At 43.6% G+C, this 24,638-nt stretch overlaps 1 protein-coding gene across 2 annotated transcripts in view; it reads left to right on the top strand.

Annotated features, from left to right (window-relative positions):
• LIPC (lipase C, hepatic type) overlaps positions 1-13,933 on the top strand; it is a 148,546-nt gene extending 134,613 nt beyond the window's left edge. For both annotated transcript variants that reach the window (XM_033108661.1, XM_033108660.1), the window contains exons 8-10: positions 6,242-6,359; positions 7,966-8,184; positions 13,400-13,933. In XM_033108661.1, coding sequence (XP_032964552.1) covers positions 6,242-6,359; positions 7,966-8,184; positions 13,400-13,511 — 449 coding nt within the window. In that variant the 3' untranslated portion in view covers positions 13,512-13,933. The remainder of the gene's footprint in view (positions 1-6,241; positions 6,360-7,965; positions 8,185-13,399) is intronic.
• Positions 13,934-24,638: the final 10,705 nt, after the last annotated feature.

Below are 24,638 nucleotides of genomic sequence, written 5' to 3'. Positions count from 1 at the left end.
TCAGAAGCGTGCGTGTTCAGTCCAGCATGTAGGAAGGGAACAGGTGTCACTGGGTGAACACCTTCTAGAAGCCAGGCACTTTACATACTCCATCTCATCACATCCTCACAACAACTCTGTAAGAGAGCTCTTAATGCGCATTTTAAAAATGAGGAAATGGAGCTTCAGAGAGGTTATGAGCGCTCACACCCTTGTGGTGGTAGGTGGCCGGGCTGGACTCTAATGTAGGGCTCCTGTCCCTTAGTTGAGGGCTCTTATTGCCATCCTCCATCACAAAGAGCAGGCAGCGAGGCACCGAGCAGCACAATGCTCCCTACCCCTCACACACACCTCTCCTCATGCAGGCGCACGCGCGTGTACTCACACACACACACACACACACACACACACACATACATACACTCCCCCATCCCCACCCCTAGGAGAAGGGACAGGCATCTAATCTCGTGACATTGGGCATCTATTTCATGGTACGTGGTCACCAACCTAAGCACATACCTGCACACATACACAGACTAGCGAAGCCACTCACCCCTTTTCTTTCTCCCATTGAGCCTGTTCCCAGTGAATTTACCCAGCCCCCGCCAGCCCGGGCTGCCGGCTGCCGCAGGTGGTGGCCTTCTGCACATACCATCCGGGGGCGTCTCAACCCCACGATCCTCCTGGATTAGAGGCGTTTCAGAACCAGGAGCAAGCCCTCAGTGCTGCAAGAAAACACAAGAGATCTCCTTCCTACCATGTCTACACGAGAAAATCGATACCCTGAAATAAAGGCCTCTTTGATGTTTGCAAAGATAGTCCTAACATCTCCTAGAGCCAATGTGCAATGATTCAGAATCATTTTTACCACGAGACCCAAAACAAGAAAGGAAGAACGAATAAATATTCTCTCTTCATAAATTCCACAACCCGATGCTCGCTGCTCACATTGGTGGCTGCCTTGTGAAAATACATGTGTTTGTTTCTTTAAGTGGCACTAGTGGGGTCTACACGAGATTAGAACCCAGGATTTTTAGGGTATCGAAACTCCAGGAGGACTCTGGTGAGGAGAATCTGCAGAGGCCTTCCCATCTCTGCTGTAGGTGTAGAGTGTCTGATCTCGTTCAGAGTTAATAGACTATTTCATGCTTTTCATCTTTAAGACCTGAAATAATTTCTCTTGCCTAAACTGAGGAATGTGTTGTGCTGGCCTGTTTGTAGCCCCAGATCAAAAGCATTTTCCCTAAATCATTTTTTAAAATCCTTATTAAGCATGTCATAAAGCAAAGTGAGCAAAATTACTCAGGCTTTTTTCCTTCATCTTTGTGACAGCATCATTGTCCTGGAAAGGGTGTGGGGAGCAGAAGCGGGATGATTGGCAAGGTGTCTCTTTTTGCCCAAGAAAAACACTTAGAAAAATCCAAACTAAGAACAAATAATTAGGTCTCAGTATGAAAGCTCCTTTCATTTAGAAAACATAATAATAATTTCAAGATTTCTCCAAAAAAGTGACTCCCTAGTGCAGGTAACACAGAATTCCCTGTGCTATGCACGTGCTGTGCTCCTGCCAACTCAGGTGCCCTCATTCCCTCACCTCTGTGCCTGCTACACAGTCCACACGCTTTCGGGAGCTCACTCAGGCTCCTCACGGCTCACACACCTTAAGAGGTTCTGACTCCCCGCACAGGTCCTGCCTCAGGGAGACACTGTGAGAGGACAGATAATTCCCACTCATAGGACGTGAGAGCTAAAGGGACCTCTGCAATCTAAGCCCACCCAGGTTTTACACAAGCACCTTCCCCCAGAATCGGGGAACCATGGCATCTAAGACATGGAAATCAATCTCCTCCTACTCGCAGTGAAAGAACAAAGGAAGACAAAAACCCATCTCCAGGGCAGAGACAGGGAAACATTTGTCCCCGAGCTCGGGGGCTAGACATTCAGGGGACAGGCAGCAGGAACCTGCAGCAGCGATAACCCAAGATGGATGTCCATGGATGGGAGCTGGCAGGCACTTCATCTTGGTGGCTTCATTTAAGCAGGTTTTGACTGCAGCTTTTCTTCAGGGGCTGGGTGTCTGCCATGTGGGTTCAAAGGGCACAATGAGCTTGCAGAACCAGAGCCCCAACAGACAGTGGGAACGGTCTCTTGGAATCAGACAGACACCTGGGTCCCAATGCTGCTCTAGTTCTAACTATCTGGGACCCTGCTCCAAATCTCTGCTTCCTTTTCTGTAATTCACCAGGATCACTAACACCCTATCTGTTTAGGTCTCCGCAGAAAGCAGGATTCCACTGGCCTGGGGCAGCAGAAGAGAGCAGGTGGGATCCTTACAGAGGGCGGGCAGTAAGGAAACCGGTATGGGGTGTCAGTGTACCCCAAATCTAACAAGAAAGAGGGAGGAAGGGAGGGAGTAGCCCAGGAGACCAGGAGTTGTGGAGGGGGGGCTGCTGACCGAAGCCAATCATGGGTGCATTTACTGCAGGGTCAAGCTTCAAAGCAGGAGGGAACACAGAAAAGACATCCTGACCTCTCTGATCTCCTGCTGGTGCCTCCCCAGTGGTCAGTCTCAGCCAGAAACCAACCAGCAAGGCAGCTGGGGAACTGTAGGCAGTGGAGTCATGTATTGGGGTTCAGAGCTGGGTGGAGAGTGGATAGCAGGGGTAGATGTAGAAAATGGAGACTAACCAGCATGTTGTCCTTATTTAGTCTGGTCATGAGGACAAAAATATCGTATGTAAAACACTTAGTATGTAGCCTGCTGCATAGTAGGACCGCAACAAACGAAGCTATTTCCTCCTTAGTTCTATTCACAACTAGGGTCTTTATTGCAGTATGTGCCCTGCCTTTTTTTCACACAAAGAGCCCCTGAAGCCGTCTTTAGATGCCTGCTGTGTGTTGTGACCTGTGGAGATAGGAGTGTGGATAAGACCCCACCACGTCCCTCAGGGAGGTGCACATGGACCCCGGTGCCCATAAGACAAGGCAAAGGGTGTCCAGAGTTATAGAACCGACCGCTTCCCGGCTGCAAGCTCCTCCTAGGCCAGGACCACAGCTTCTGGTTCTCTTGTTTTCTTTCTTCAGACTTTTTAAAGCTTTTCTTTTCCCAATGAGATTCTAATTAGAATACATACTTAGTGTAGAAAATGTGGAACTTGCAGAAAAGCAGAGAGAGGAGAATAAAAATTACGTCTCTTCCCCTCTCCAGAGATAAGCACTCAATGTTTTTCTGAACGCCCCTCCTTCCGTGCATTCTGTTTATAGGGAGTCTCATCTTACACATGCAGTTTCATAGCCTCATTGTTGTTTAGTTCTCACCCACCACCGCCCTTACTTCTTTGGTAAGCATTGAAATCATTCCAAAAGTATCATTTAATGAGTTCATAAGAGCAAATCATAATGGTTGGGAACACGAGCTGGGAATGAGCAGACGCACGTCTAATTGCAGGTTCTTCAGGTCTTCGACAGATAGACGAGTTACTTAACTGCAGCTTCCTCATGTGTAAAACCAGGTGGGAGGGAGAATAAAGCAGTCATCTCACAAAGTTGTTGTAAAGAGAAATGAGATATTTATTTATGTGCAATTATTAGCTCAGTGTCTGGGACATAGTCAAGAGCTAAATGGTAATTATCATAATTGTCATTATTAGTCCACAGTCATTTCTCTATTTGTGAACATTTAAGGTATTTCTGATTTATTTTTAATTAATAATTCTGTTATGACATTTTTGAACTTAAATCTCTTTCCAAGCTTCAACTGTTCCCTTAGGGTATATAAAGCTATTGGTCTCAGGTATAAACATTCTAAAAATTCAAGTTCTGGAGCCGGGTGGCCTGGGCTTACATCCCAACTATGCTACTTACTAGCTGTGTGGTCCTGAAAAAGTCACTTAACCTCTCTGTGCTTCAGTTACCCCTTCTCTAAAAAAAAAAAATCACGATGTAAGGATTAAATGAGATAATAAATGCAAAACGTTTGGCACAGTTAATAAAATAAATATTAGCCAATATTATTATCATACATACTGCCAATTACACTTTTTTACTTGTCTATCCCTAACAGCTTTTAGCACTGGGCTGAGCACCAGTTGACTTCCAACTAATACATATTAAACTGGGCTAAAATTGGTTGTTATCAGTGTTCCTTGGGTACTCTGGAAGATGCCCTGCCTCCTTCTTAGGAGTTAGCCCTAGTTCACTCCTTCCACCTCATCCTGTCCACATCATACACCCCGCCCCCCCAACCCATGCCTGTGACCTATGTCTCTGGAAGGACCTTTCCTTTTTGCCTCAGTTCAACGCATAACACTGTTCACTTTTGACAGAGTTCCCTAGACATCTCCTGAATGGTGTGAGACCTCTGCAGAGGTTTCTGGGATGATAGGCCAGAGTCCCTGTCCCACCACTGCCCCCCAAGGGTGTAGGGACCCTACTCGGGACGTGACCCACAGCCCTTATCTTATTTCTCACCCCCAGCTTCACGGTCCTGAGAGCATCAAACTAGTCTATTCCAAGCTGGAGGATTGGAGCACCTATTATGTACTGGGCACTGGAGCAAATCCACCACAAAACCCAGATGGGAAAATTGGTTTATGCCAAAGGGTCGGGTTGTGTAAATAACCCAGAAACCCAGCAATACAGGCACACCCAGCAGCTGGAGTGTTGGCAACATACCATTAGCCACAGCTGCTAGGTTTGTGTGTAGCTACCAACCTCCAGCAGAAGTGCACCATTTGGAAGTTAGTAGATTGATTCATGAAGATGATGACTTTCAACATGCTGGGTACATGGCATTGATGATCAAGTGGCCAGTTCCATGACCTACGCTTTCCACTAGGAATTCTCGTGTAACAAAGCTTGAAACTCAGGCCTTGAATTCTCAGAAGTGATTTCCATCTGGCTAAATATTAACACACATCCTGATACTCCCAAGCAAACTGTAAGGTCATTCATCCCACAGATGTTTATTAAGTACCTACTATGCATGAGGCACTATATCAGGACTGGAGGATTGATCATTATCTAGAACAGGAAAGGCAAACACACAGAAAGCATACCATAAATCCCCCTGTCCTCTGCCCAAGGCAGATACCAATCTTCTCAAGAGTCTGGACATGGTCTCAGAATCTGTCTCTACATAGGGCTCCAGGCAGTCCTACCAATCAAACTGACATGCCATATTAAATCTGTTGGCAATCTTAGAGCTCAAACACTACAGGTACTTAGAGAACATGGAGGCAGCAAGAAAAAGAAGTCCAAGCAGCCATCTTGGAATGAAGTGGGGGAATTTTTAAAACAGTCCCACAGCTGGTTGGTGTGACAATGCAGGCTAAGCCAAGGCCATCTTGGGAACCTTGGCAATAGGTCCCGGCTAAGAGCACAGACGCTGCTATGTGACCTTGAGCAAGTCACTTCACCTCTCTGAGCCCCACTTTTCTGATTTATAAAATGAAGATGATAATTACATGACCTACTTCATAGAATTGTTATGAGGAGTAAATGAGATGATGCAATGTAAAGTGTTTAACAATATTGTCTAATAGTAAACAATTTGCTTTTATTAATGAAATAGACTGTATTTAAGTAAAGAAGAATAAAATATCTCTTTCTTCCCAGTAGAAGGACATTCTGGACATTTAATAAGATAGAAAGCTTTTAGGCCCAAGTACTAGAACCAGAGTTCTCTCATTTCCATTAGAAAATGTGCTTGTTGAACCCCCCAGAGCTAGGTGCCAGGAAGTGTCCCAAAATACAGAAATGTGGTCATTAAGGCACATTTCTTAGCCGGAGCTCTGTCCCACCCCAAAACTGACCCCATCAAACAGAGGCAAAAGTAAAAAATGGCAGTGTGTTCTCTTCCCTTTGTCAGGTGCCTAAAAGATATATATCCTTTGATTTATGAAAGGAGATCCCGACCAAATACATGGAATAGTCCAAAAGAATTGCAACCAGCAATTGGTGAGAATGCCAGATACACTAGACTCCTATTCTGCCTCCTTTTGTTGGATGATACTTATTATTATTATTTTACAAACACAATATAAGTCCTCCGTAGACATTTAGGAAATACAGAGAAGGAAAAAGAAGAAAATAAAAGGCATTCATAATCTCAGCACCCAGGGGGAAAAAATTGGGGTATCTATCCATCTTTCCCTCTGCATTTTTAAATTAAAAAATAAAGAGAGAGATTTTTAATTTAAAAATCCCTGCTTAAATTCTCTTTCTCTCACCCTTTCCTCTCCTCCCTGACCCCCACCCCTAGTTTATCATTACCAGTTGAAGATCCAGTTCGTCAACCAAATTGAGAAACCAGTAGAACCAACTTTTACCATGTCGCTCCTGGGAACGAAAGAGGAAGTACAGAAAATCCCCATCACTCTGTGAGTATGAGGAATGGCCCCATCTATGGTGATGACAGGCTTAGTGTTCTCACAGGGTCTGCACGGACTCTGTGCTTTTCAAGGGTTAGGCCCGACGTAACATCTTCTTCTCAGCCCATTACGACGGCCCCAAACACCCTGTCAGACGGGACATCCACCCAGGCCCAGCGCCTTCTCTTCCCTCCTTGCCTCACCCCGTCCCCCCAATTGCTTTACGTTGGCACTGCCTGTGTATGTGATGGGCCCACTGCAATGGGGGCTGAACAGACAGGGAAGCCAGAGGTGGCCCAGCCCGTATCCACAGTGCAGGAAGTAGATCCGAGCAGGGAGGAGTGGTGAGGGCTAGAGCAGGTGTCCGCAGGAAGGTCTTGAGTGCCTTTCCAGGGAGTTCTGAAAAGTCGCCCAGAAATAAAACCGGTATCATTCAACTTGGCACAAATTTCCCATCCCAATTAGCCTGCACTGCCAGCCCTTCCCATCTGTCCTTCGTCCTGTTACACACCTGCTCACAACACAAGCAGTGGCCTCACGCCTCCCTCAGAGGCTCCCCAGCTTCACTGGCCAGAAAAGGCCCACTCGCTGCTTTTCCTCAGCATCTTGACTCTCAGGAAGGGCTTATCTTGGGAAGTGACACTAGGCCCCCACTCACTCCCGGGACAGTCCTCAGCTTCCGAAAATTGTCCCCACGCTTTGGTCTCAGATCATCACACTGATTCAAGTATGTGTCGAGGCTCTGCACTAGAAGTAGAGAGGACCCTATCCTTAGGATGTCCCAGCGGGGTGGGGACATTCTGAGATGATTCGTTACAACATTCTGCAGGAAGGGCTATGATGAGCCGCTCGAGCGAATCCTCCATCCATCCGTCTCACCCTCAATCCGGTGTTACCTCTGCCTTGTCCCAGAGCTCTCCCCAAGGGATTGTTGTAAATAGTGGAACGGGTGTCTAGGTGCTCTGTCAATGTTGGGATATTTTCAATGTAATGGAGATTAGTGAGAAAACCTGGTAACGATAACCATGAATATGCATTTAAATCTTGCTCTAAATTGGTGCATCTTTTTAATATGTAGTTTTCTATTACTGTTATGCTCTGTTGTTTTAATAGAAGTTTCTATTTATTTGGGAAGAGTAAAGCATCCCTGGGGAGAGAAGATTGTGGTGTGGCTCTATACTGTGCTAATCAAACCAAAAAGAGCTGAACTGTGCCGAGGGCATTGACAAAGCCCCACTGTCTCTTCAGGGCCAGTTGTTCCGATTTGTTAACCTAGAAACTAGGAGGTCTCAACTAAACAAAGTTAACTAGACTTTTTATTGTGGAACTCTTGGAGCCTTTTTAATATGCTAACATATTAATTAACATATTAACATATTTTAATATGCTAACAGAAAATAGTATGGTTTTCCCAATATTACTGGTCTAGAAAAACTTTTTAGTCCTGGTGTATCTACTGCTGTCCCCATTCATAGTCTGTCCAACACCAGATTGAAAAATACAGCAGAAAAGACCATCCCCAGTCACTTAGGCAAACTGCACACATCCTGAATGCGTCTAAGCATCGCTTTGCTGTTATGAATAAACTGTGTCTGATTTCCATTGTATCTTCAAGGGGCGAAGGAATTACTAGCAATAAAACCTATTCCCTTCTTATCACATTGGATGTGGACATTGGCGAGCTGGTCATGATCAAGTTCAAGCGGGAAAACAGCGCAGTATGGGCCAATGTGTGGAACACAGTCCAAACCATCATCCCGTGGGGCAGAGGGCCGCTCTACTCAGGCCTTATTCTAAAGCACATCAGAGTAAAAGCGGGAGAAACCCAGCAAAGGTGAGTGTCGAGTCAGCCTCCTCCTAACGTCTCTTAAGCATCTACAAGTGCCAGCATTTTCACAGTTTAATATCTGCATGTATCTTATGAAGTAGACACTGTTATGTCCTAATGATGGAGTCTAGACACTCAGAAAGGTGAAATGGCATCCTGAGTTCTCACAGCCAAAGGTGGAAGGACCAGGCTCTGCACCCAGGTCTTCTGAGCCCCAGTCTAGCCTCTGCCCACTGCCCGTGGTTAACAGCCGCCTGCCTCTGCAGTTTGAGAACCACCTCTGTAGCCCACTGCTTCTCAAATCCCAGAGTATGGATGAATCGCCAGGTGACATCCATGCTGCCGGTCCAAGGACCACACTTTGAGTGGCAAGGACCCAGCTGCAACATTTCTGTTTTGTTGCTTTACCCAGAAAATTGCTTTTAACAGCCATCTCAAAAATCTCCCTCTGTGGTGGCACCTTCCAAACCTTAAAATGCCAAAGAATCACTAGGAAACTTATTTAATATACAGAATTCCCAGCCCCACCTGTAGAGCTGCTGATTCACGGTGGTCTGTAAAGGGACCCAGGACACACATTTGTTACTAAGAGCCCTGAGAAATTCTGATGTGGACCAATGGATGACCCTTAAGAAATGCTACTCTGTGTGATTTAACATCTCTCTTGGCCCCAAGGCCTCTGGGGACAGTACGGGGTTAGAGAGGGGGTAGGGAATAAAGGAAGGAATAAAGAAAGGATAGTCCAGCTGCTCCTTTAGTCCTCTCAGCAGGGATGCCCACATACTTTGCCATGGCAGCCATAGCTGTCTATAGTTCCGCAGGTCTCCATGAAAGGAGAATTCTGTCCTCCTCGGACCGTTTCCTATCTCTTCCCCATGTGTTCGGGACACGCATCTCTCCTCTCCCAACTTCCTTTGTTGGGAAGCCCATTTGTCTCTTTGGCTTGTCCCCAGAAGAGATGGAAAACAGCAGGCCCCTCACCTCCAAACTACTCTCCCCCCTGGCCTCTCGGGTTTCACTGCCAGAAGGGGGCCCAGGGCAGATTTACAACCCCCCCACATCCCCCCACTCCCGATTCCTTACCTTACATAACCACCCTCTGAGATTTTATCTTCCTAGCAATTACCAAAAGCACACTCTGCAGTCTGCCAACAGATTTCTCCACATGATCAATTTGAGAAAATTAAACTGCTTCTCTCCTCTTATACGCTTAGCTATTCTTGCGTGACTTTTTGGCTCTTTAGATCAGCTCTACTTCTGAGCGCTGCCCCTCCCTGCATTCTCTCAGCCAGACAGTAATTTTTCAGTGCTAGTGGCTGTTCCTCGTGACAATCCTAGGTGACGTGACCTGAAAGGTAGTATAAAAGACAACACTACCGTTTTCACTGGTGCTTACCCACGTGGTTCTCAAGAAGGAAAGAGGAGCAGGAGGAAAAGGCCCCTTCTGAGATCCCACTGCACCGTGGGCATTACAGCATCGATCTCATGTGATTTTCCCAATGACCCTTTGAAATGGGTAGTATTGGCTGTTGCGGATTTGGAAACTAAGGCTCACAGAAGCTACACAGCTTGGGGACACCACCAATAATTGTCCAAGCCCAGATCTGACTCGGGTTTGTCTGATTCCTTGCCCATTTTGTTGCCAGTGCATTGTTGCCGGCAGCTCCTTCCTCCATTATCCTATTGATCTGCCTTTCCTTAGTGTGATCTAGCAGAGTTGTGGTGCTGGACATTAACACAGATGCACACCAAACCCTTCCTCATAGGAGGCACATGCCGAAAAGAGGGGAAGGGCTGTGAGGCCTCGAGTTTGTTTTTAGTTGTAAGTACTGAGCGCCTCCTGTATGTCTTCACAGTACCAGCTGCCACTGGGGATACCCAGAACAAGCTGAGCTGTGGCTCTTTGCATAAAGAAACTCCAGGGCCTAATTAGGAAAACAAGATGCATTAGTGTTACTAATAATGCTCCATCCCAGGACTTCTCAAGCTTCTAATGTACCCACAAATCCTCCGGGAACCATGTTAAAATGCAGTTCCGCTTCAGGAGGTCTGGGGTGGGGCCTGAGATTCTGAATTTCTAACCTGCTCCCTGGGCTGCTGCTGCTGGTCCCACGGCTGATGCTGGTCCTGCTGCTGCTGCTGCTGGTCCCGCTGCTGCTGCTGGTCCCGCTGCTGCTGCTGCTGGTCCCGCTGCTGATGCTGCTGGTCCCGCTGCTGCTGCTGCTGCTGGTCCCGCTGCTGCTGCTGCTGGTCCCGCTGCTGATGCTGCTGGTCCCGCTGCTGCTGCTGGTCCTGCTGCTGCTGCTGCTGGTCCCGCTGCTGCTGCTGCTGCTGGTCCCGCTGCTGCTGCTGCTGGTCCCGCTGCTGATGCTGCTGGTCCCGCTGCTGCTGCTGGTCCTGCTGCTGCTGCTGCTGGTCCCGCTGCTGCTGCTGCTGGTGCCACTGCTGATGCTGCTGCTGGTCCACGGACCACACTTGGACTAGCGAGGGTCTAGTACTGCATGGCCTAGGAAGCCTAAGAAGAGAGAAATGAGTTCAGCTTGATGCTGTTGAGCCTGTACTGTGACACATTTTGGGGGAGGCCAGGAGGCGTAGGCAGGGAGCAAAGTAAACTCTAATTGTGACTTCACTGCTTACCACCTACGTGGAATGAATATGTAGAATAACTCAGAGAATAACTGCACCTCTCTAAGACTTAGTTCTTTAGTAATGAATGGGAATTATAAGATGTATCTCATGAGACTAATAACAATTACCAACGTTTAATTACCTCCTACAAACCAAATTCCCAGAGCCAGGACGCAAACACTTAAATTTGTGGTCTTAATCTCTCTGCTTAAGAGGGGAAAATGGTTAATTCACTTGCTCTGTGACTCCACAGGCAGAATTTGGTGAGAGGTGATTCTTCTCTCCTAAAGGCACAAAGTCAGGGATGAGAAGATCTATTGCAGGGTAAAGAGAAAGGGCAGAAAATACTAGCCCTGCAGCAGGACATACAAAGTGATTGGCTAAACATAATGAGAAGATGTTCAGTTTCCACAGTAATCATATAAACGCAAAACAAAAATCAATGAAATTATCTCCAGTCGCCCACTAATTTGGCAGGAATTAAAAGACGGGTAACATGCAGAGTTGGCAAAAGTGTGGAGAAATGGTCATTCTTATACACTTGTAGTGGGAGTGTAAGTTACAGAGTGTCTGCAGGGGAAGTTCACTCCACAACTAATATTTGGTGAGCACCTACCTTACCGTGGGCATCAGATATACAAGGTGTGATAAAAAAAATATGATGAAAGTTTAAATTTAAAAAATATATATTACAGTAAAAGACACATTGCTATTAATCCCCCTCAAAATATTCCCCTTCACTTCGAACACACTTATTCCTTGGTTCTTACCACTTTCTGAAGCAGTTCTGGAAGTCCTCTTTGGTGAGTGTTTTTAGTTGCGCTGTTGTGGCTGCCTCGATGTCCTGAATTGATTCAAAACATTTACCTTTCTTGGTCATTGTGACTTGGGGAAGAGGAAGAAGTCACACAGTACCAGATCCAGTGAATAAGGTGGATGAGGACACACTGTAATGTTTTTATTTGACAGAAATTGCCGTACCAGAAGCAATGTGTGACATGGAGCCTTTTCCGTATATGTACAAAATGTTTGTTACAATACTATTTATAAATAGAAAACCATTGGGGAAAAAAAATCTCAATATCCATCAATAGGAAAATGGCTAAATGCATTGTATATCTGTACAATGGAATGTCATGCAGCAGGTGAAAAAAAAAGAAATAGATTTATACGTACTAATATGACAAGTCTCCAAGTACATTATTTGGTGACAAGAAAAATTTTCAGAAAAATATTTACAAAAATCTTTATGTTCACATGTGAATGATATATGTGTAAAGAAATAGATCTGGAAAGACAGAAACCAAACCATGAAAGCAAGGAGGGACGTGACATTGGTGAAGGGTGATAGAGAAGAGGATCTTTAACATTTTACTGTATTTCTCTACTATTTTAATTTTTCAAGAATGCATTTATAAACTACTGAGAACACTTTTTATTTCAGCTTTATTGAGGTGTATTTAATAAATAACATTGTAAGATATTTAAAGGGTGCATCATGGGATTTGATATATAGATACATTGTGAAAGGATCCCCCCATCTAGTTAATTAATACATCCCTCTCTTCACATATTTTTCATTTTTGTTATTGACATTTAAGTTTTCCCTATTAACAAATTTCATTTTTACAATAATGTTACCAACTATAGTCACCACATTTGACATTAGATCCTCAGCCTTTATTCCTCTTATAACTGAAAGTTTGTGCCCTTTTACCAACTTCTCCTTGTTTCCCCCTCCACCCAGCCCCGAGGAGCCACTTTTCTACACTTTTTCTATGAGTCTGTCTTTTTTTTTTAGATTTCACATAAGAAATACCATGCAATATTGTCTTTGTCTGGCTTCTACACTATTTTAATGTAAAAAGTGTGATTTGGTAAAGACTTGATCTCAGAGGCACTTGAAAGACAAAGGAAGCCATAAAATAGAATTCTCTTCACTTCGGCTAAATTTTTTCTAATAGATACAATTGAAGTTAAGTAACAAAAAAATAGCACCTCATGTCAAGCTACTAGTCAAAGCAGTCTATCTGTTGGTCTCCAAGAGAGACCCAAACCAAATGTGATGTCCTCTCTGGCTGGACAGTGTCTGCACCAATAAGAGGAAGGGGCAGGGCTTACATGACTAAGGCAGAGGCGAGTGACAATGGCCTCAAGCCCAGGGACCTTTAAGAACGTCATTGACAAATTGGAGCACACTGGAAGAAGGAAGGCTGCGGAGTGAAGTCTGCCTGTGAGGAACAGTTGAAGGAATTGTGAATATTTGCCCTTGACATAGGGTGATACAGTGGAAGGAACAATAGCTACCCTCAAAACTTGGATGAGCGCTTATAAGGGAGGACTAAGGAGGACTGCCCCAGGAGTTTTAGTTTTTATAGAACTGAAATCATCCCCAAAGCAAAGCGCCAGGAAACCTTACACTGACTTGGATTTTGCTTTTCTCGGAAGTTATGAAAATATTTGCAAACATAAGAATCCAATTTTTTAAATAACATAGCATGTGTTACACCAATTGATTATTTGAAAAAGGATGAAGCACTTCAATAAGCTCCATGTAAAATTTAATGCTGTTTGCTTTATGTTTTCTCTTCAGAATAACATTTTGCTTAGAAAACATGGATGATCTACAACTTCACCCAACCCAGGAGAAAAATTTTGTGAGATGTAATGTAACCTCTAAAAAACTGAAGGGAAAGAACACATGAGCTTTAATGAGGACCCAGTGTAAAGAATAAATGATCTTCTTTCTTATTTGGAATAGTTGCCTTATTTGGAAACCAAAGGTATATAAAGAATTTTGCATAAAGTTTAGATTTAAAGGGGAAGTATGTTTCACTATTATACACCAAGCTTTTAAGAACTACATTATGTAACTTTACTCAAATATTAGCGTAAGTAAAAATTTCCCAATTTTATCTCTGATTAAGTGCTAATATGTGCAAATAAGTATAAATGTAAGAGCCATTTCAGACCTTTTGTTCCAATTTAAAATGTCTTTACCAATTAAGTCAAATTTCCCATATTTCTTTGCTAGTTTATTCTGATCAGTTCATTGAACCATGCTGGAAAGGTACTTCTTTATCACAAAACTGGTGCTTCAATAAAGTAAAATTCCAATTAACCACTAGTTGTGTTGTCCAGATTTTCCTCTTTTACTAATGATTGCAACAAAAGCTAATGGAAAACTTGGAATAGCTCAAAGAGTTAGATGTCAAATTTCAAACTGTCCAATAAATGAATTAATGATGTTTCATCAGCAAATTTCATCACAGAGCATGTAAAGGAAACACTAGGTATGGTAATCACTTGGATGTGTGTTTCAAGTAGTTCAGAGAGAAGGAGCACGAGTGCACATTTCACAGCCTAACCTGAGCAAAGGCTCAGCTCTACACAGCTCATAATTCCCATGGTCTTCACCAGAGCAGGGTAGACCAGAGCCGGTGAAAACAAAACTCCTGAAGCTATGTGTGCCTCTGACTTAAATCAATTTAAGATCACCTTGCATGATTCACTTTTACCTCCCTTGGAAAGACCCACAAAACTAAAGGATATGGAGGCAAGGGGAGGAAGACCAGCGGGGTCAATGTTGCATTGTGTCCTCAATGCAATCCTTGCCTGCAAAAGTATCTGACCATACTTTCAGGTAAAGTGTGTGTGTGTCTAGAAGTGATAGATTTAAAATGGACAACCTTTCCCATTATGGTTAAAGTATTAAGATTTACAATAAAATCGTGTTTGCATTGGATTTCCATGTTTTACCGTTAACTGTCCAGGATGAATGTAAAATACAGTAGTCCTCCCCCATTCTTCTTCATTTTACTTTCCCAGTTTCAGTTACCCCGAGTTAACCACCGTCCCAAAATATTAAATGGAAAATTCCAGAAATAAACAATTCATAAGTTTTATATCGTGAGCTGTTCTGAGTAGCGTGGTGAAATCTCACATTGTCCGGCTCCCTCTCACCCGAGAGATGAATCATCTCCTTGCCCAGTGTCCACACCGCAGACACTCCCCACCCATTAGTCACTCAGTATCTGTCTCGGTTATCAGATCAACTGTCAAGGTACTGCAGTGCTTGTGTTCAAGTGACCCTTATTGTACTTCATAATGACCCCAAAGCATAAAACTAGTGATGCTGGCAATTCAGACATGCCAAAGAGAAGCCGCAAAGTGCTTCCTTTGAGTGAAAAGGTTTGTACATGTAAGGAACAAAACATGGTATGTAAGCTTTCCGTACAATCCATGGTCTCAGGCATCCACTGGGATTCTTGGAACATACATGCATTGCGGATAAGGGGGGAAGGGGCTGCTGTATTACTTTTGGCAAATACTCTTTGGTATATACTCTAGAGGAGGGGTGTCCATACTTTTTTCAACGTTTTTTACCAAGGGCCATATGCGGTAAAATACACAAATAGCCGGGCCACTCACTCGAGGTGACGTACGTATTGCCTCACCTGGTTTATTTAAGTAAACTAAATATATTTTTGGAATTTGCTGTGGGCCAATTAACAATGGATTGCGGGCCACAGTTGGCCAGCGGGCCACAGTTTGGACACCCCTGCTCTAGAGAGTCCATACACATGTCCCAGGAGACATGTAAAGGAATATTCCTATCAGCCTTGAAATCATCACAACCAGAAATAGCCCAAATGTCCACCAGTACCATGAATAAGTGAGCTGTGGTGTAGTCTTACTAATGGAATATTAAACAGCAGTGAAAAAGATGAACCAAAGCTACATACACAACAAGAACAGGGCTGACTCTAGAGTGAAGCAAGGACGCACCCAGGGTACAAAATTTAAATAAGCACTCATGGATTTGTGCATTTGCACAGACACAAAAAATATATATAGTACGAGACAAGCAAAACTACACTATATCATTAGGGATGGATAAACAGGCGGTCAAATTCTAAGTAAAAGCAATAAAATCACAGCAATAAGATGCTGTGGTAATGGCAGGAAGGAGGGAGTGCACACCAGAGATCCAGGTGCCAGCAAGACTGTACTTCTCACTCCAGGTGGTCGTTGCACAGGGGCTCATTTTTATAACCATGTTTTAAAACTGTACATATATATGTTAGGCACTCGTTTCTTGGTCTGAATGTCACATTTCGCAATGTAAAAATAATAAGAAAAGAAAGGGCAGAATTAAAAACATTTTTCTACTATAGTGTGACGTGTTTCGATATTACTACAGTTGCACATGAAATATAAATAGAAATTATTTCATCTTTAGTAGGAAAACTTGAAATGACACAGTACGTCATAACAGTTTGGGCAGGAAACTCAATAAGCCACCAACATGACAAATGGTTCACTGGAACATTTAAAACTCCTCTTGGCATGGATTATGTTGAATTGGGAAGATGTGTTCATCGAGATCACATATTTTCTGAAGTACATTGAGTCGGGAAGTCAAACAGGGAAACTGAATAACGCAGCCACATCTGTTCATTGCACATGCAAAATGCTGGCTCATACGCTCATTATATGCACCTCTCTCCAAAGAACCTGTATTTACGAGCCCACTCAGGAAAGATAACGCTGGCAGGTTGCCTTTCAGGCAAAAGCCTGTTTGTGCTTTTACATATACGAGAGCCCAAGGAAAGAAACAGAATGTTGATTACACTGCAGCCGGGCTCTTGGAGGTGTACTGAAGTGAGAGAGAAGAAAACAAGCTCTCCATTCAGCACGAAAATGAATGCTCTCTCCTCCACAGCAAAGCTGACTTGTCCTCCCTGTTCACCTTGATACTGTTGCTGTAAATATTGCGAAAGCTTTGATGGCAATTACGCATCTCTGGGATGGCAAAGCAAGAAGCCAAGCTGCCCAGTGCAATGCCTGCTCACCCACGGAGCCTGGAGTAGAGGAAAGTCAGTCAGATGGATGGGAAATAAAGAGACAAGCAAGAGGTCTCCAGATGGGAGGGGAGATGGGGGATGGGTGGAAAAGGTGAAGGATTAAGAAGTACAAATTGGCAGTTACAAAACAGTCATGGGGATGTGAAGCACAGCATAGGGAATATAGTCAATAACACTGTAATAACTATGTATGGTGCCAGGTGAGTGCTAGACTTATCGGGGAGGTCACTTCCTGAGGTATATAAGTATCTCATCACTATGTTGCTCATCTGAAACTAATAGGATATTGTATGTCAACTGTAATTGAAAAATAAATTTAAAACAAATTTTTTAAAGAGACAAGCAAGAGGAGGGCTAAAGAAGTCAATCCCGAAAACTGTCATCTACCTGCCAATGTAATCTTACACCACCTGCTTCTCCTCAGATCCCAACGATCTGTGCATGATAAATGGCCCCCGACACACCTCATCCCTTCTCATCTCTGCCTTTTCTTATACCTCCTCCCTCTTCCTCTTTCCTCCAGGCTTTTCTCCTCCCTGCCTAACTGAATCTTACTTATCTGTCCTTGCCCAGTTCTTTTCTCCAGTTATTTCCTAGCTCAGCCCAGCCCACAGGATGTTTTTCTCCTTTGAACGCCTCGCTGTAACTTGAAGGACGCTCTCCACTCTTCACTTGGCCCTCAGTTATTCATGCCCGGCTGATCTCCCCCCTCTTCTCAGTCTCCTCTCTGCTCCCTGCCCTCTACTCAACCTTTTAAGGTTGGCCCTCTCCAGAGTGCAGGCCTCGCCCCCTTCTCTGCTCATTCGGTTCTCTGAGGCGATCTCACCCACTCCTGTGGCTTTATTTATGACCCATAATGAGAGGTCCCATTCCCACAAGAACAGGGCTGACTCTAGAGTGAGGCAACCATTCCCACATGAGAGCTCCCCCTTTGCTGTCTCACAAACTCAGAGTGTTCAAACTTGAACCCACTCTATCCTCCCTGCACCCCCAAACTTGCTCCTCCCATGCTATTTTCTGTAGCTCCGTGGTGAATGTCATCCCCACCCCTCCATTGCTGATGCCAGACACTGGTGGGCTGGGGATCCACCATGTTTCCTCTCTTTTGGCCCCTCATCAAATCGAACAATGCCCAAGTCCTATGAATTCTACCTGTATTTCTTCACTGTGTCTACATCTTTCCACCTCTACTGCCACCATTCTGTCCCAAGCCACGACTCTTTCTTACCTGGATGTTTGTCATAATTTTCCAACTCTTTCTGCTGTGTCAGCTCTTCTCTTTCAACCCATTCGTATGACAGCAGCCAGAGTGATCTTGGGGGGAAAAAAAGTCAGATCATATTTTCCTGCTTAAAGCCCTTCAAATGACTTCCCAATGCTCTTTGGGAAAAGTCCAAAATAATTTCCAGGGCCTCCAGGTCTCCACTCAAATCTCCCACTACTTGTCCCTCATTCACTACATCATTTATTGTTCACCAGGTCCCAGCCCAGCCTGCACATTAGAACTGCCTTGGAAGCTTTAAAAACTGCCCACGTCTCAGCCCCACCCCTAGAGAGTTTATTTGGTCTGGGGCAAGGCCTGGGTATTGAGACTCAACAGCTTTCCAGATGATTCTAACGTGCAGAGTTTGAGAACCAGGGGTCTAGACTCATGGGCCATCTTGCTGTTCCTTCAACAGTGCAAAGCTCTGTCCGACCTCTGGGCCTTCGCCTGTTCTGAGGCTTACACCCCTACCCCTTCTCCCGGCTTCTTTCTATGCCTCCAGTCCCAGATTAGGTGTTACTGCCTCAAGGATAACTTAACCAGAATTATCCCACCCGATACAAGTCTATACCATCTCTCCCTGCTATGCATACTCTTACCATCTTTCCATTCTTCTGGTAAAATTATTGTAGCCACGACTCGAGGAGCCATGAACAAAATGAGAAATCAGTAATACCGATTTTGCCTTTCTATACAATTTTGACAGTTATTCATCATAGATTTTTGCATTAATCTTGATTTTTTTAAAAAAATATTGCATTAAACAATTATTTATCCCAATAACTGAGTTTTTGGAGCCCCCTTAAATTGTGCACCCAAGGCGAGTGCTTCAGTCATCGCGCCCTACAGCCTGCCAATTGACTTACCGTCTGTCTCCTCCACTGGACTTGAAGCTCTGTGAAGTCAGGGAGAGTTCCTAGTGTTCACAGCTTTATCCTAAGCACCCAGCCCACTGCGGCACAGAGTGGACATGTGCTAACTACATGTTGCATTGACCAGTGACAGCCATCTTTTTACAAGTAGGTCCTGTTTTTCCAATTAAATGATGAACTCCAACTGCTGTATCTGTTCAAGAGAGAGTTCACTGCTTCCTCACTCCGCTCAAAAGCAAAGCCAAGTTGGGGTGGGGCTGCCTTCGCCTCCCCCCAGGACGTCCGCATCTCTTCCCGCCCACTCGCCTCCGCTTGTCCTGGCTCCGGGGCTGTCTCAGTCCGTTCATTGAAACACCCGTGTTCCTTGACTCAAGTTTTACTTTCCAAATACGTCTACCACAAAAAGGATTTTCTATTAGGATCAGAGATACCTTCATGTCAAATAAGTGAGAGCTGGGAATGACCATTAGGATCATCTAGAACAGGGCATCTCAAACTACTGGGCGAAGGGACCTTGTCAAACGCCACTTTGACTCAGTGGGTCTGCCATGGGGCCCGAGATCCTGCATGTCTAGCAAGCTCTCAGGTGATGCCATTGCTGACGCCTCTGCCACCGGTCCCAGGCCACACTGAGGAGCAAGAATGCAGACCAGTGTTTCTCACCCTGCCGGACGACGCACATCACCCGGGCACTAATGAAAATACAGCTTCCGGAGATTCTAGTTCAGTGGGTCAAGGACAGATGCCAGAGATTTTTATTTTTCACAAGTACCCTGGGTAATTCTTCTCATCAGAAAATTTGGGACAACACTGACCTAGTCCAAAACGTTCCTCTCAGGGGACATCAAACCTGTGGCTGAACACCTCCAGTGAAGGGAGCCCTTGCAGAGAGGAAATCTGCCTGGCGGTAACTTCTGCTCTTATGTTTCTTCCCTGGAGACCATGGAGACCAAATTAACACCTCAAATATGGGAAGGTATCTAGATGAGACTGTGAAACTCTGGAGGGCAGAAGCGGTAACGTGTTCTTGGGTTTTGTTTGTGTAGTTGTTTTCAATTTCTCATTAAGATGTTTTACAAAAGCATAAAAACAACATGTGAAACAATGCAAAGATGTGCAAAGAGAAAGCTAATCATCTCTTTGTATCCACCCCCCACCCACCCCAGTAACTTAGGGTAGAGAATAGCCACAACCTGTTACCTTATTCCTTCAAACATCCACAAGCATTTATACACACTCAGAGCTTTTTGTTTTCACCAAAGTAGAATCATAGTAAACAGATTACTCGGCAACTTGCTTTTATTTTTTATTTTTCGGTTAATGATATATTATTAGTATCCCTGTAAGTCAGGAGAGATGGATCTTTATTCTAATTTCTATATAAGTAGAATTACACATGCTGGAGGGGTTAGTGCAATCTTTTCCCTACTCTTCTTGCTTGAGCAAGTGTCCTGTCCCCTGAGCCACATTAACAAGTAGAGGCGTAATGAAATTTTTTCTAGGGTCATAGACCCTAACGTATGTACCCATTCTCATTCTCATATAGAGGGCAGTTGTCGCTGTTTTACAAAAACGTAATTATATTATACATTCTTTTCAGCAAATTGATTTACTTACTCAACAGTACCTCCTGAAATCTTTCCAGGTCAAGTGGTTTAGCTCATTATTTTTCATGACTGCATCATATTCTACATTTGAGCTGTGTCTTAACTTATTCAATTAGCCTCATACTGATGTGCCTTCACTTTGCTTCGTTTTTTGCCCCTCTGAAAAACGCTGCATGTAACATCCTTATATCCTATATATGCCCAATAATTGGAAATATTTCTAGCAGTGGAATTGCTAGAAATATATATATTTGACCTAGCAATATGGCAACATCTTAAATATATATATGTAAATATATATATATATATAATATATATATACACAATATATATAACATTATATAAATATGTTATAAATATATATAAATACATATATATATATATGATATTGCCATATTGCTTTCCTAAAACACATAGGTCTACCAATGTTAATTCTGCATATGGGCCTTGTGTTGTTTCATAGTATATCCCTTTTATAGTGTCTTCAACCTTAAATTCCTCCTTGTCTGCTATTAATTCTGCTACGCCGATTTTCATTATATTTGCTTGATATCTTTGTCAATACCTTTATTATCAACTTTTATTTATGTTTCCATAAAATTTTTTTTAGATATTTTTCCTTCTAGATAGTGTGTAGCTGGTTTACTAGTATTTTTAGCTCAATCTAAATGTCTCCTTTAATGGGAAAATCTGGTCCATTCTCATTGAGCATGACTGGACTCCTCCTACTGTCTTATTTATTTGTTGACTTATTTCCTCCTTTTTACTTTTATTTTTGCAGGTTGACCAAATTGCCATTATTTTCCCTTTCCATCTTCTTATTATGACTTCTCGTGTAGATTTCCACTCTATTTCCAGGTACTTTCCACTTTCTGTTGCTCATAATCAGATAAAATTTTATTTACCATTGTATGAAAGCCAGATACACACTTCATTCACCAGAATACTCTTCCATTGCTGCCACTACAAACTTTAGAATACTTTCACTTCCCCCACCAGTTCCACAGCCAGTGCCCAGATGAATCCTTTGGAATGCTTCCCTCCTTTCAATGCACCTCTGATGCCCAGATTTGCTGATTTGCTTATTATTTTTAGTGTCAGACAGTTTTTAGAGTTGTTAAGGCAGATGGTGATGTGATCAATTCAGGAAAAAAATAGACTTTTACAGAGTGGAGGACCCAGCGACACACAACAGTCAGAGGGACGAGCTTCTCTGGGCTTTGAGTATCCAGGGGCTGATACTACACCCCGATTAGGGTGATGATCCCATTCTAAGATTTTCATATTCTTCTGTTTTATATTTATATGATTTTATATTCTTCCCCACTGTTTTGGAGACTTTGAATTTATTTGCTAAGTAATAGCAACTGGGAACATATTCTTGGGTTATTTTGGTCCAAAGGACTGAGTGAACTGAAGGTGCAGGAGGTCTGCCTCGGTCAATTTCCATACCGTCCTTTTCTCTCAGTGGTTGGGTTTTCCACACTGTAGCTTCCAGTGCTGTAGATAAACAGTCCAACACAAGGTGATTCTCATTTAAGAGTAACTTGTTCTTCTCTGTAAAAACTTGTATGATTTTTCTCTATTCTTGTAGCTCAGAGATACAATATATTTAAGTCTTTTTATCATCAATTCTTACTGGAATTCTGTGACATGCAAGGCTCTCTTCACTCAGAAACTTTTCTTGCATTATCAGTTGCCTCTTCTGTCACTTTCCCCACCTCCTTCTCCATTTCTATCCATTTTCTGATTTGTCTCTATTTTTGCTCCGTGCCTTGAGGTGTATCATTCTATCTTCCAGGACACTAATTCACACATCAACAGTGACCACGTCCTCCTTCAACTCATCTCTTGAAATTTTTACATCAAAACTTTTTCTTTTTTTTTGGTCCCAGAAAATCACTGTGCGTATGTGTGGTGCATTTAAATCTTTTTTGCTGTTTTGGTGTGTGTTTTTTTTGGTTCAAGTTATCTATGCCAGCAGTTATTTCTGTACTGAGGAGGGTTCTGCTTGTAATTCTTCTCTCTGGCTGCTGGGCTACATTAGGAATCTTCCTTTCCTTTGTTTGCTCACTGGGCATCTTTTCCAGCCACTGGGGTATCTTAAGGGGCAGCGTTCCCAAAGCAGTAGAAGGAACAGGCACAACCTCCCCTGGCCCAAGCCCAGCAGCAGAGAGATTGCCAGTCGTCGGGTGAAGCACTAGGACAAAGCCCTTCCCAGTCTCCTCACCTCTCCAGCTCAAAGCTGATGGGAACTCAATCCATCTGTTCAGCTCCTCCGGAACGAGGGCGACCAGGTAACACTCACGAAGACCTTCCCCCGGCCACCTCTTTAGGGCACCTTGTTACAGGCCTCGGGCACAAAGGCTGGCATGCTCCAGCGCTGTCAGGAGTCTGCAAAGGCTGAAGCCCCACCCACATCCAGGCCTTGTCTGCCTTCTGGACGGCCCAGCAGCTGCTTTTCTCAGGAGACGCAGATGGGTTCAATTCCAAGTAGAAAAGAGGCAGGATGTGTTCAAGCTGCTATCTTTACCAGAAGCCCTTGTCCCACGTCTCAGAACTTATTTTTGTATTCCAAAGTGCTCAATACATACGACTGAATAAATGCCACCACTCTTACCTCACATCTTCACCACTCTCACCTCAAATCTTCCCAATTATGATGCTTTGGGAAGCTAACTCAAACTGTTAAAAAATAAATTGTTTTTAATCTCACAAAAAGGAAGTCCCAAAGTAGGGTGGGCTTCAGGGATGGCTGACCCAGCAGCTCAGTAATGCCACTAAGATGAAGTGTCTCTTTGCTCTGCCAGCCATGACGTCGGCTTCAGCCTCGGGCTGAGAGCAGGTTGGCTGCTGTGATTCCAGGCAGCACACTTAGACACGACAGCATCCAGAGAAAGACGAGGAGAAATCTCTTTGTATCTTATTGGCCAGATTGAGTCACATGCCCACTCCGAAACCGGGCAAGGGTAATGGGAAAACCAGACACCAGTCATCCCTAACCACATGCCTGTCTGAGAAGACACTTTATCATTAGACACCTGCTCAAAAGCTCCATGTTCTCAGTTCAGTGAGCAGTCTTCCACATGAAAACAAGAATGGTTGGCATCTGAGTGCTCACCATATGCAAACATTCTCATTTAATCCTCATCACGTCCTGAGGTGACTAATATTATCATCCTTGATTCACAGATGAGCTACCTAGAGCTTCACTTTTACAAGGTCACGTAGTTAATGAACTATCATTTCCCTCCTTCTAGATTCTACGTATCTATGAATGCAGCCTAGCAGGTCAGCCAGCAACAGAAAACATCCTTTACTTATTAGTTCCCTTGGAGCCCAGGTGAGAGCTCTAATGAGGTCTCTCCTGTTAAGACGCTGTCCCATTACAGAGCCTGGTAACTGGCTCCCAGTGCAAACCGTCCACGGCGGACTGCTAGCTGTGCTCTCCCTGAAGCTGCATTTGGCTTTGCCTTGGAGTTACACCTTTATTATGTAACAGGCTGAAGAATCCTCTTATAAAACAATCGTCGAATCATGTTACAGAATGGCGGAGCCCTCCACATTATAAACACCCTTGGCTTGCACTTTCATTTTGTATATTCCCTTAGAAAATAACAAAAATCTAGGAAGTCAAACACGTATTTTATACTCCAGTTTACACATGAAACCCTTTGCAGGGGGCTCTGCAGTGTGCGTGTGTGTGTTCTCATTATAAAAACAATACATGCTGTGAGCATAGAAGTTATCAGAGGGTAGAAACCTGAAGTTCTACTCCCCAACTCTCCTTCTCCCACCCCGAAGATAATCACTGTTAACTATGTGGTGTATTTCTACAGAATCTTTTAGCAATGCATTTTAATTTTTTATTTTTTATTATGGAAATATTTAAATATACATAAAAGTAGAAACAGTATAATGAAGCCCAATGTTCCCATCATCCAACTTCAACAATCATCATTGACAATGCATTATAAATATTTGACATCGCAATGTATTTAGTGATTCTTAAAATTTATTATAAAAAGAATCCAAGTTCATAAAAAATTCAAGCAGTACAGAAAGATAAAAAGTAAAAATACTCTTCCTCTCCCAAGAGCCTTAATTCCAATGCTCAGAAAGAAGTTTTTAATGTATCAATCTAGACATTTTTTATAATGTTTTTACAAACTTAAAAAAATTTCACACACATGAAATCAGACAATACATATTTATTAATATT

This window comes from Rhinolophus ferrumequinum, chromosome 6 (genome assembly GCF_004115265.2).
Source record: "Rhinolophus ferrumequinum isolate MPI-CBG mRhiFer1 chromosome 6, mRhiFer1_v1.p, whole genome shotgun sequence".
NCBI classification, from domain to species: domain Eukaryota; kingdom Metazoa; phylum Chordata; class Mammalia; order Chiroptera; family Rhinolophidae; genus Rhinolophus; species Rhinolophus ferrumequinum.
This window is presented reverse-complemented; position numbering and strand designations above follow the sequence as displayed.